At 41.5% G+C, this 13,184-nt stretch overlaps 1 protein-coding gene across 4 annotated transcripts in view; it reads right to left on the bottom strand.

The window, feature by feature from the left end:
- The window catches only part of MAN1A2 (mannosidase alpha class 1A member 2), a 234,973-nt gene that overhangs the window by 71,452 nt on the left and 150,337 nt on the right, over positions 1 to 13,184 (bottom strand). For all 4 annotated transcript variants that reach the window (XM_006135741.5, XM_075904629.2, XM_089772094.1 and 1 more), the window contains one exon: positions 7,690 to 7,784. In XM_006135741.5, coding sequence (XP_006135803.3) covers positions 7,690 to 7,784 — 95 coding nt within the window. The remainder of the gene's footprint in view (positions 1 to 7,689; positions 7,785 to 13,184) is intronic.

The raw sequence follows: 13,184 nt of genomic DNA, 5'->3' as shown, positions 1-13,184 counted from the left end.
ATACGTATTTCTGTTTTGTGTTTGGAGGAAAAAAACAGAGGATATATTCTCATCATTGGATTACACTAGTATCTCAGGATGATGTTAAACAGGAGCTACCAAAGAAATTTTAAATCAGCAGGTCCAAATAATTTGCCTCAAAGTTTTAAAAGAACTGTCTGAGGAGATCCTTTAGACTTTTGTAAGGTGTTTGACTTCGTACCCCTGACATTTTAATTACAACATTAGAAAAATATAAAATTAACATGGTATACTTTAAATGGATTAAAAACTAGATAAGAAATAGGTCTCAAAATATAACTATAAATGGGGAATTATCCTTGAAGTAGGTGTGTTGCCAGTGGGGTTCCACAGCAGTTGTTTTTGTCCCTACACTATTTAGCATTCTAACAGTGACTTGCAAGAAAACATAAAATCATCACTGATAAAATTTGCAGATGGAGCAGAATGAAGAGAACATGTCACTGATTCAGAGTGATCTGGATCAGGACTGCCAATAGGGGGGCAAAGAGGGTAGTTGCCCTGGTGATTCCAAAGGGCTCCTAGTCACTGCCCATACTACCGTGGGAGCGGCCGGAGCACCGAGCCCTTTAAATTGCTGCTGGAGCTCTATGCGGTGCACTTTAGGCAGCTTCGAGGGCTGCTGGGAGGAGGGGCGAGGGGCCACGGTGCTGCATGCTCCAGGGCAAGATAACGACATGGCTGTCACAGGATTCTATTAATGGAGATCAAAAGAAGGGTAATATAATTACTGCAAAGCAATATAGGTTTATAGAAAATAGATAATTTCAAACTAACAATATTTTTTTTGATGAAATACAAGTTTGATTGATGAAGGTAACAGTGTTGACTTGATATTCACAGTCTTCTGTAAGATGGCTGACTTGTCCCCCCACAGTGACATTTTGATTAAAACATAAGAACATTATCAAATTAATAAGGCACAAATTAAATGGCTTAAAACCTGGCTAATGGATAGTCTTGAAATGTTTGCAGAGTTCTTGTGACTATGTTGGTCCCAGGATATGAGCCCTCCATATACTAACTGCTGTTGGTAAAAGAGAGAAGCTTCTGAGCTCCACAAATACCTTTTTCAGTTCTCAAAAGGCAACTGTACCTGGGGAATCATCCTCAAGTGGGTTTGTTTCAAGCATTTAGGGCTTGTCTACGTAGGCAAGTTTTTTCCAACACAAGTTCTTCCACTATAATTATCTAGGTATAGCTATCCCAAAGGAGTGTGTTTATGCCATTTTGTGTATGTCATCTTAAGCTTCTTCTTGTGTCACTCATTGCATCCAAACTCCTCAGCACTTTTTCAAAATAACTGTAAATCATTTGGAGCTGATAGCCCATGGTATAGTGTTGTACCATTAGCTCAATTGCGGCTTGGATTTTTTGTGGAACATTGCAGGATACCCACTGGAATTCCGAGATCAAACAAACAAATTCCTGTAATTCATCTGGTTTAACCAAAGTAGGATAATTTTCAAACATCTGTCATGCATCAGGGAGGGCAGATTGCTGAGCACTGCTATCCCAACTATGATTAATATAAAAAGGCTGCTCCACATGTATCTCACAGATGGATGGCTATGAGTGACTTGGAAGATAGCCACAGTGATGCTGCAGGGAAGAAATCAAGCAATTACTTCTGCATGATGTTTTCCTGGAGTAGCTTCATTCAATAGAGCATGGCACTCAGCTGACCAGCACCAGCTGGTAGGTCAGGATAGTCATGCAGAACTGGGATGATGTTCAGGCTGAGGAAAGCTACTCTGCCAGAGGACTGTGCAGAGCTCACCTGGAGCAGCAGCACACCAGCCTGACACTTCCTCTCATCCTGGAGAACATGTGGCCATCACCATCTGGAAACTCATTACTTCGATTGCTGCCAGTTAGTTGCTAACCAGTTTGATGCTGCAAGATCAACTGTCATTGAGGTGTTGGCTGCTATCAAGATGCTGCTGTCCCTGAAGACATACAGCTTGGCAATCTATAGGAGGTCATTTCTGGATTTGCACAGCTGGGATTCCTGAATTGCACTGGGGTCATGGATCGGACCCATGTGTTCATGTGTTGCCCTCCTCACCATGCCTCCAAGTTCATCAACAAAAAAGGGGTATCTTTTCAGATTGCTGCAAAACCTGATTGATCAACATGGTAAGTTCATCAATCTTAATGTGGGGTAGGGATGCCAGGATCTTTAGAAACTCCAGCCACGAAAAACTATGCAATGAAAAATGGAACTTTTCCCTCGAGATAACACTGGATATGAATGTGTTTGCTAATATGGCTAGGCTGTGTACTACAATAGTACCTGCCAATGTTGTCACTGAGTGGTGTGGGAAGAAAAAAATAATGCTGCCATCCCTAGAACAATTTGGCAGAGGACTGCAGAGTACCTCTGTGAAAATTTAATTGAGATCTCTCAGGATTCAAATGACATCCCTGTGTATGCAAACAAACTGCTCTGCTTCCTCTGCCAACTCCCACCTTACTCTTGAGGGGACCAAAAAGAAGATAGCAACTTTATTTCTCCTGGTTGTACCACTAACTTTTCTCACATGAGTAAGTTAATAAAAAGTCAAAAATTGCGTCTTGCTACTCTGAGAGGGCTACCCCTGAAATGGAAAATTCACGTACACTCTTCTTGAGGTTCCTTCCCTTGCACTGGGTTTACCCATGCTCTATTGGCAGGACTCACTGGACTGCAGTGAAGTCAAAAACAGGTCTGAGCTCTCTGTGCAGCTGTATCCCCTGGTTCCTGTCCCTCCTTGCTGTTCACAGTAGAGTCCTATGACTTGGGCTCCTTGGAAATATTGGCTGTGTTGTGTGAGAGAGAGGGGAGGTGTTCTTCCACCAAGTATGGCATAATACAGTCCTCATAAAAGCAGCAACTCTGCAGCTCAGCATTAAACCAATTGTTGACCTCCCTGGCTTTCTGGTATGCCTGTTACAGCTCCTTGGCTTTTACCCAGCACTGTTCCTGATCTCGCCCATGATCTTTCTCAGATCTGCTTGCAGGGTCCATGTTTCCACAGCTGGACAATAGCTGTGCTTGCACAACTTCTTCTCCCCATAGGACCATGAATTCCAATATATCTTCTCTCTTCCAGGCTAGAGCACATTTGGAATGTGTGGCTGGCAGAGTCAGCTGGGCAGTTGCATACAACAACAGAGAGCTGCTAGGAGTGCTCTGCAAGCAGGGGAAACAGGAAAAGGAATTTCAAAATTTTGTGGGGTTCTATAAGAGAGAGGTAGCTTCCAGTCTAATTGACCCCTAGACAATTGACTTCACATTGCTGACCAGAGCAGTCAGTGTGGGGAATTGTGGGACAGGTACTGGAGTTCAGTGTCTACCTGCATGGCTAATTAACCTTTATACATTGACTTTTGCTCAACACCACTCTGAGAAGAGGTGCTACGATGTTGGAATAACAGGTCACTCATATCAGGAGTCACAGATTTAAGACAAACACACAACTGGATTGATGCAAGACACCTCACATCAGGGGTGAGCAATAATTTTTAAGGGGGGCCAGAGCCACTCCAAGATTTTGGTAAGTGGTCAAGGGCCGCACTTCTGTGGAAAGGACATGGGGTCTGGGATGGTGGGGAAGGTGTAGAAGAGAGCTTGGGATAGAAGATTGGGGAGCAGGAAAGAGTGTGGGGTCTGAGAGGAAGTTTGGGTTAAGGCTGGGGTTATGATCTGGCACGGGTCTTGGGGTGAAGGGTCCGGGAGGGGTTATGGGTGCAGGGGAAGATTCTGGCCTGGGAAAGGAGTATAGGAGGGGATGCAGGGTCTGGGAGGGGGTTTTGACCTGGGAGAAGGGGGGAAAAGATGTGCAGAGTGTTTGGGTGGTGATGTGGGGCAGGAGAATGGAGTGCAGGGTCAGGGAGGGATGTGTGTGCAGGAGAGGATTCTGGCCTGGGGGAGGAGTATAGGAGAGGGTGCAGGGTCTGGTAGAGAGTTGTGACCTGGAGGATGTGGGGAGAGGGGATGTGGGTGGTGGTCTGGGGCAGATAGTTGGGGGGAGAAAGGGGATGGGCTGCCAGAGGCAGGGCCTGGCTGGGAGCTGTTTACTTAGGTGGCTCCCAGCCAGCAGCTCTGCAGAACCTCTGCTTGTGTGCGAGGCAGCAGCTCCACGTGACTCTGCTCCAGCATGGAGGCAGGGGGCCAGGAAATAAGGGAATGAGGAGGCTTCATTCGCTGCACTGGCCTTTAGCAAAATTTCTCAGCTCCTGTTGGCAGGAAACCGGCCAATGGGAGCTGGGGGAATTTGCTAGGAGGCAGGGACAGCATGCGAAGCTTTCTCCTCCCTGCCCAGACTACATAGTAATTAGCAGCCTGCTGTTTAAAGCAGCTGCAGCTGCTCTGTAGTAAGGGCACTGGTGAGGTGGTCATGGGCCAAATCCAGCAGCTTGGCAGGCCAGAACCAACCTATTAGCCGCCTTTTGCCTTACATCAACATAACCTGCCATGTAGACTAAAGAGTTATGTTACTTCCTGAGCTAATGAATTAAAGTGGGATAAGATGGTAGCTAAACAAACAAAAAAAAAACCTTGCGTGTTGTGGATGTAAGGGAACTTTTCATGAAAAACGTGTGTGTGTGTGTGTGTGTGTGTGTGTGTGTGTGAGAGAGAGAACTTTCCCATGTAGACAAGTCCTTAGAATTTATAAATTAGTGAATTAGTTTATTAACTGAAATTAATTAAATATGGGTCCTTAAATACATTTATCATCAGTTGTCAGACTTATTTTTAATCTCTGGAATAATTCATAGATTTTAAGGCCAGAAGGGACAATTTTAATCATCTAGTCTGAGCTCCAGCAGAGCAGAGTGATAGAATGTCACCCAGTGACATTAAACCCATTACTTCTGGTTGAGCTAGCAATCATGGAAAAATTCAAACCTTTTCAAGTCTAAAATAGTTAAAATTAACTAAAATGTTGTGGCTGGCTGTATTTGAAAGCGATGTTTTTGGTGGTGGTTGGGGGGAGGGGGGATGGGAGATGGTTTGGTTGATCATTTTTTGCCATTATTTTCATTATTTTCTCTTTATACTTCAGAAAATTCCACTGTGACCTGCCCTCTCTCAGAATATCTGCTGTCTCCTACTGTTTTCAATGCAGTCGCTTTGCAACACATGCTGTGCTTAGCCAAAATAGCCACTTTCTTCATTCACTAGCTTATCATAGTCCACTCCTCCATTTCCTCGTAGCACAGGAAGACACTTTCTTCTGTAAGGACAGCTCAGTTTCACTCCTACAAGAAATAATGGGAGCCAATATTTTGCTAGAAGGCATCTTAATGGAATGTAACCTGGGAAATGGTAGCCATTTTGAAATCTGACTCATCAAATGTTTCTGTTAAGGAGATTTTAACTCTTGAGCCTCTAATGACAATTTTTTAGTTATGAAAATAACAGCTAAAATAACTATTAATCTTAAGTTATTTCTTTTCAAACTAACATCATCTGCACCGGATGTACTTAGCTGAGAGGACACAAGGAAGTAGAAATATGAGGTGTTGATATGATTCACTCAGATTGTACTGATTTATGTATTGATTATAATGAATTAACAGGGTAAGAATGAAGACGAATAAAGTGCGGATGTGGTATGATTGTGGAGTGGACAAAAGAGGCCGAAGGCAAAGAGGCAAAACATCAGGAGACCTGATTGCGCAAAGTGACTATGGGAGAAACAACATGAAAAAAGCAAGACTAAGGAGAATGACTGTTTGTGTGTGATACCCAGAGGAAAATCTTATGTAGCAGTTTCAGAGGAAAGTTTTACACCGCAGTCTCACAGTGAATCATCAAAAGAACTACTTATTAGAACTTTGTGCCAGGGCATCAGTGTAGACGAATCAACAGAGAAACTGAGGCAGTACATGCACCGCCAAATCTCCAGCCTCTTCCACTACTATCAGGGTTGGCCACCTGCTAAGTACCCCTGCGTGAGTATGCTTGAAAAGGGGAATAGAATATATCACAATTACATAAGCAATCTTAAGACTTTGTCTGTTGATATATATATGGAATAAAACTAATATAAGGATACTACTCTCGTTGTGCGTTCAATCGTTTGGCTCTCCTCTAGATCCCTGGAGTGGTCTCATCACCCACACCCAGAGGGGTCTCCTATTGACGTACACTGATGTTTCACTGCATAACAGGTGTAAAACTAGCTGAAATGTTCAGTATGATCTGATTGATGTTTGTTGCCAAAGCATACCAGTGATCAGACACTCACAATTACATATTTTCAATTATTTCTAGTTGATACAACATACCTACAAATCATTAGAGGACGCTCAGAGTGCCACTATCTTTGAATTTTTTGTTTAGTGTTCATATGTGAAATGTTTAATAATTTCCAAAAACACTCAGACACTCCAGTGGAAATTCCCAGACAACAACTGATATGAAGATGGACTTAAAGTTCACAATGCTTGACAGTAATTTAGGGTAAAACATGTTGTAAATTTTGGAAATTCAGCCCCAAACATGATAAATTTTGGAAATTCAGCATTAACAAGTTAAAAGACATTTTAAAATGGCAAGATATGAAAATGCACAGTTAGACATCCTAACAACCTTCACTTTGACCTGAAGAAATAAAGGAGGAAAGCAAAAACGAACAAAATCTAATGTGTCTTTCAAAATCAGTTTGATAGAGTCTGATTAAATATTAAATATTAAACCATAAATATTATAATGCTATCATCATATGATCATTGTGTAGTATCATGATGAGTAGAATTACAGTTATTTGGATTTCATTGTAAATAACAATTGTTCATATTCATACCTTAACATATTTGGATTTCAATGTAGTTTAATCTTAACCCTGAATTTTCTGGATTTATACTGCTTTGCTTTGGAATAATTACAAATATGTCTGTAATATTATTTTATCCTATATTAGTTACATGTGCTCTCAAACTTAACTCCCTCTCAATGTGGTCATTGCCTTGGAAAATATCAGTGAAAAGGCTTAGAATTTAGATTTTTTGCAGACTATACTGAACTGGAATCATGATTGTGAAACGCAGAGTGCTACACAAGCAACTAATAAAGTACATACTAAATTAATTAAAAATGTAACTGAAAAATATAAATGTGATATGACTGTAAGCCAAAGAAGAATAATATACATTACATGTAACCATCTTCTTCCAATTACACCAATGCAAATCAGGAGTAATGCCAAATCAATAGAATTGCATCAGTGTGAAACTAGTATGATTGAGTGGATAATCAATCCCTTCATCTTTACAAGTATTTTGAACCTCTGCTAAGGAAGGTGCGGCCAACAGAAGGTCCACACTCATGGAGTTTAACTATATTGTCTGTACTGTTTGCGACTTACTGTGACGGAAGGTCGCAGCATATAATTCTCAGGAGCCTATTCTGACTATAGGTTATGGGCCAAACACAGAGCCTATATAATGGACATGGAGCTATAGTGATCTGAACCTTCATATGTAAAGTCAGAGCAGTCACTAACTGCTAGAGTTAATGGTAATGTATATCAGGAAGAGTCCTCAGATGCCTAGTACATTAACTGTCAACTGGAATGTCATTTTGGCTGTATCTTCCATATTTCCTCTACCTAGAAAGGACAGATATCTGCCATTACAAGTTTTGGTTTAAAACTGTGACAAAAGAAAATCTGTTACCTTTTCAGATTCACCATTGCCCAGGGAATGCCTGTGGGTGTGTTAAAGGCCGGAAGAAGCTTTCCTGCCAGCTGCACTGCTTTGATCTTGAACACCTGTGACAGTAGACAGAAGAATGAATTTTCAAAAAACCTGCTTTTCTTTAGCTTACTATAAATTAAAGAGAGATTGCCACTCTAAATTCTTTAGATTATCAAAAACAAATATTTTTTTTCTGTTTATTTTAACATTTATGATTTAATTTTTACTAGAAACAACAGGAGTCCAGTGGCACTTTAAAGACTAAATAATTTATTAGCGTATTAGAGCATAAGCTTTTGTGAGCTACAACTCACTTTTTCAGATGAGAGCGAGAGAGAGAGAGAGGGAAAGAACAGAGATGGGAGTATGACGTCAGTGCTAAGAGAATGGATGTGACTCATCTCCAACAGCGGAGAGAAGCTTCAAAGGGGTAACCGAATTAGCCTTTAAAGTGCTGCAAGACTATTTGTTCTTTTTTAAGTTTTTCCAGTTACAGACTAACAAAACATGTAGTCTGCCAGAGAAGGTGAGAGTACCTGAATGGGAAATTGCCTATTGTAATGTGAGAACCATTCCATGTATTAATTCAGACCAGGAGTGAAGAACCTCAGGTCAGGGGCCAGATGCAGCCCCTGGCTTGCTTGGATCTGGCCCCCTGAGGCTCGGGGCTTTCCCCCAGTATTAGGGAGCCCGTACTGGCACTCCAGCTTCTTGCTGCCCCACCATGGGGCTAGCCCCCCCCCCCCCCCCCCCGCTCTGGTGTGCGAGGGGAATGTGGAGAGTGGGTTTTTTTGCTTCTCAGTCAGGGGCCACATCATTGAGGATTTTATTTTCTTCTCACTTGTGTGTGGCCCGAGTGATTTTTCTGTAGATCAGCAAGCACCCTGACCAAAAAAGGTTCCCCACCCCTGATTTAGACCTTATTGGTTCACTTTCCACAATTCAGTAAGATTTGAACATGAAATTCAAAGCAATTTTGTGATTTCATGCTCAGCAAAGCAGCTTCTTCGATACACACTGAAGAATCTGAAAAAAATACTGTTTTTTGATCCTAGGATATTAGACACACAGGGTGGATGAGGTAATAGTTTTTATTGGACAAACTTCAGTTGGTGAAAAGCAGAAGAGTTCAAGCTTACACAGAGTTCTTTTTTTCAGGTCTGTGAAAAATGCCAAGAATGTAGCAGCGATCTTTAATTTCACATTGAATTGTTTCTTCCAACATATATGAATTCTTTTTGTCTAACAATCTGTTTTACCTTCTATTTGGCTGCAACACTCCGAGTACCTTTCCCAGACCTGAAGAAGAGCTATGTGTAGGTTCAAAAGCTTGTGTCTTTCACCAACAAAACTTGGTGAAATAAAAGATATTATCCACTTTGTCTCAATTAATTCAAATTAGGTATTCAAAAAAACCTTTCAAAAATAACCTTGAAAAATTATTTTTTGGACCCAAAGCTATATGGTGTTAATGTAAATACTTTAGTAAGTAGCATAAGAAATTTTAAAAAACTGCCTATCTGTGCCATTACGTGTGTGAGCGGGAGTTCCCACCCTTCTCTGAGTAGGGTAGATACACACACTATCCATATTTGTTATGGAAATGTGTTTATGAAGATGCATAAATGGAACATGCTTTATGCAAAAACTTCTTGTGAGGTTATCATCTGAAAATGTATAATCTGCTGAATGTGTATATTCTGTGTGTGTGTTCCTGTATTAACAGTTAGAAACATGAAAAGTTAGCATGTCTACACCAGTAAAAGAGGTTAAGTGAGGGCCATACTAAGGGTAGTTCAGAAACTTAATTGTTTATTGATAAGGCCAATAATCTGTAAATGGGCTTGTTTCTTCCATGGACCAGTCCATAGGAGGGGTTGAGAATCCCCACATTGACGTGTGTTTAGGCCATCAGTTGCTGGGACCCATCTTGGACTTTGTACTTTTCCACTGAAAATTAGGAATGTAAATACTGCCTAAATTGGTTGAACAGTTAAACCATTTGTTTAACCAGTTAACCACCTCACACAGGGGGCTGGGGGGCTGCTTCGGCTTCAGCCCCAACCCCGGCACAGGCTGCTCCATTCCTGGCCCCAGCCGCGACACAGCTGTGAGCTGCAGAGGCTGCTCCAGTCCAGGACCTGCCGCAGTCAGTGAGGGGTGCTCCAGCCTCGTGTGCTGGGAACTGCTCCAGCCTTGCAAGCGTCCCATGACCAAGGTCCAGCCAGCCAGGCTGCATGGGCAGGGGTGTTGCTCCCTCCTGCCAGGCCCTCTGGTTAACCGGTTAACAAGCATGCCTAATGCTCATTGGGTAACTTGTTGAAATTTTACAATCCTACTGAAAATGTGAAAAAGTTTAAACTGAACACCAATATAGATTCCCGTTTTAGGCAAAATCTATATAAAGGTGGGATGCCAAACAATAGGGGCTACTGCCGGATGTCAGGATACCCTTGAGTACCACCCAAGATGCCTGCTAGAAATATCTAAGTTTGAACAGTGGAAGATTGTCTAGTCTGTGAAAGAAGCTGAGATATTTCATATAACCAGTTTCTTAGGTTTAGCTGGCATGTTTTGTTTTACTTTGCTTAGTACCTTAAATTTCTTCTGTGTGCAGTTACTTATAATCACTTAAATACCACTTTTTATACTTATAAAATCCCTTTTGTTTATTAATAACCCCACTGTAAGTAATTATTGGCCGGGGGGGGGGGGGGGGTTTTTCCAGTCCTGCTGGGGTTGTGCACCTGGGTGCTGCGGTAAGTCCCTTTAACTGAGATTTCCCTAAATTGAGTGGATCTCACTGTCTGTATCACTCTGCACAGGGTTGTGACCCCATCTTTGTGTCAGTGCTTCAGGAAACTGGAGGGCCTGGTCAGCCACACAGAGTAAACAAGGTGCCAAGGAAGGCAGGAAGGCTCAGTGGTATTTCAGCACATCAAGTGATAGTCACAAAGGGGATCTCTATGACTGAACCCATCACACACTTCATATAGTCCAAACTTAGCTGGTCTTGGGATTTGGGTTCACTGATAGCCTAAACAACAAAATCTAAGTCTCAGTCTAAAATTTCCCACTAACTCTGAGTATTTTTAGGATTTCCCTGACCAACTCATTCTTCCCAGTCTCTATATTAGATCCCTCTGCCTCAGAAAGAATGCTCCAAATTTCCTCTATGGCTGGACCTAACAAAACCCACCTATCAAGAGTCAACAGTACTTAAGCTGCATCTTTATGCAGCATTCTAGCATCTCAATTTTTGGTGGCTCACTTTTGCAGGGTTCTGTAACCTCTGAGCTAAATATAGTGGAGGCCTGCCAGGGGCTAACCTTGGTGAACCACTGCTGTTTTATTGCCCATCTAACACTATTAATGGGGGGGGGGGGGAGGCTTCTTATACAACTTTCTCTCTGCTTTTTCAATGGTGCCTCAAAATGCACACACTTACCTTTGCCCAGGACATTACAGGATTTAGTAGCTTACAGATCCCAGCATAACTCACACAATTCCCCAGAAAGAGTAACCAATTCCCCAGAAAGAGTACAATCTTAAAACCACTTCACAGGCTTTTACAAATTCCTTATACTTATTGATAGGATATTATCTGAACCTACGCTTTGCTTAACTATGACTAAAGCATTAGAATCCTCTCATATTCCTACTCACTGCTGACAATATCCTTTGTAATAAAAGGCGCTGATGCTGACAAATCCTACACAGTTCTGTACAGAAATAATGCATACTTGCATGCTTGTGATAACTTAGGAATTTTCTTTAATATTAGCAGGAGTCCAATCTGTGCCTTAGTTTCCCCTAAACTTTGCAATGTTACCCAGTGGGGAAAAAATTAAATTAAATTTGATCTCATGGCTGACTAAGAAACATAGGTGTATGTATCACCTCCCTGTCTGGGTGGAATCAATAGAGTGAGTAAGGAAATGGCTGAAATCAACTCAAATCAATAAGGGTCCAAGAAAAACAAGGAAAGCTCTAACAACTCGAATTGACACTCAACAGCAGGGAAGCTGAGCAGAGACCCTTCATTCAAGAACAAAGATCTGACAGAGTTGAGGTGGGAGGAATAAGCATTGGCTCAAGAAGCCAACTGTGGGCTCTCTCACCTGGGCACTGATGAGGGAAAGAAGTCAGAGAGAGAGCGAGCCTGAAAATGGAATTCACTACAGCTTGACTGATGAATTATGGCTTGATTAGAATGGACTATGCTTTAACCTTAGTTTGTCTATGCTAACCTAAGGACTTCCACAGCTGCATTCCAGTTGACTTAATAAAGCCTAATCTGTTTTGAACATGTTGTTTGGTGTGTCATTGCAGATACTTTGTGAGGCTATTAGTCCCTAAAAAATGCACAAGGCAGCAGTGAAGGAGGACAGGCAGAAGTTAGTACAATGGGAGAACGGGGGGCAACCAGCTTTTAAGAACGTAGTGGCTCCATGCAACTGCCTGCACATATCCACCCCTGGTGTCTCTGTATCAGAGGCAGCAGCACACTGCGGTGGGGGAAGCTGGTACACTTGGGGAACTGGTTTAAAAGCTCCCCTGGCAACTACCCCTCCCCCCCCCGCGCTGCTACCTCTCCCCTCTCCTGCATGTGCATTTGACCAAACACAAAAACGGTAGTAATCAGAGATTTCTAAAGATAAGTTCAGCATTCAATCCAAAATTTAAGAATCTGAAGTGCTTAAAAAAACTAAATGGAACTAGGTGTGGAACATACTGCCAGATATCTTAAGAGAGCAACACTGCAATGTGAAATCTATAGAACCCCCCCAAAAAAAACAAAAAAGAAAGATCAGCGTTCTTTTGGTGGCATGTGACTCAGGTAATAAGAGTGAACATGTGTTGGTCCCCTCTGGATCACTATTGATCAGAACCCACCATCAGCATGTAAATATCCTGTGGAAGGATAGTCAAAGGATGAAGGGGCATACAAATGTTTAGCATATCTGGCACATAAATACCTTGCAATGCCAGCTACCAAAATGCCAGTTTAATGCCTGTTCTCACTTTCTGGTGACAATGTAAATAAGAAGTGGATAGCATTATCTCCCATAAATGTAAATGAACTGGTTTGAGCATTTATCTGAACAAGAAGTAGGACTGGACTTGTAGGTAGGGATGTTAAATTGCAATTACCTAGATAACTGTATCAACTATACAATTAGTTGATAGGACCACTATATGCAGAGCATTGTTTTATTTTTTAATACAGTTATGTAAAAAAGATATATTTATAAATTGCACTTTCATAATAAGGAGATTGCACTACAGAATTCGTATGAGGCGAGTTAAAAATACTATTTCTTTTTATCTTTTTTACAGTGCAAACATCTGTAATCAAAATTATTAAGTGAGCACTGTACACTTTGTATTCAATATTGCAGTTGGAATCAATATGCTTCAAAATCTAAGAAAACAACCAAACACACTTAAATAAATTATATTCTATTATATAA

The sequence above is a fragment of the Pelodiscus sinensis genome, chromosome 1 (genome assembly GCF_052426305.1).
Source record: "Pelodiscus sinensis isolate ZL-2025 chromosome 1, ASM5242630v1, whole genome shotgun sequence".
Taxonomy (NCBI): Eukaryota; Metazoa; Chordata; order Testudines; family Trionychidae; genus Pelodiscus; species Pelodiscus sinensis.
Note: the sequence above shows the minus strand (reverse complement) of the source record. Positions and strands in the feature narration are given on the sequence as shown.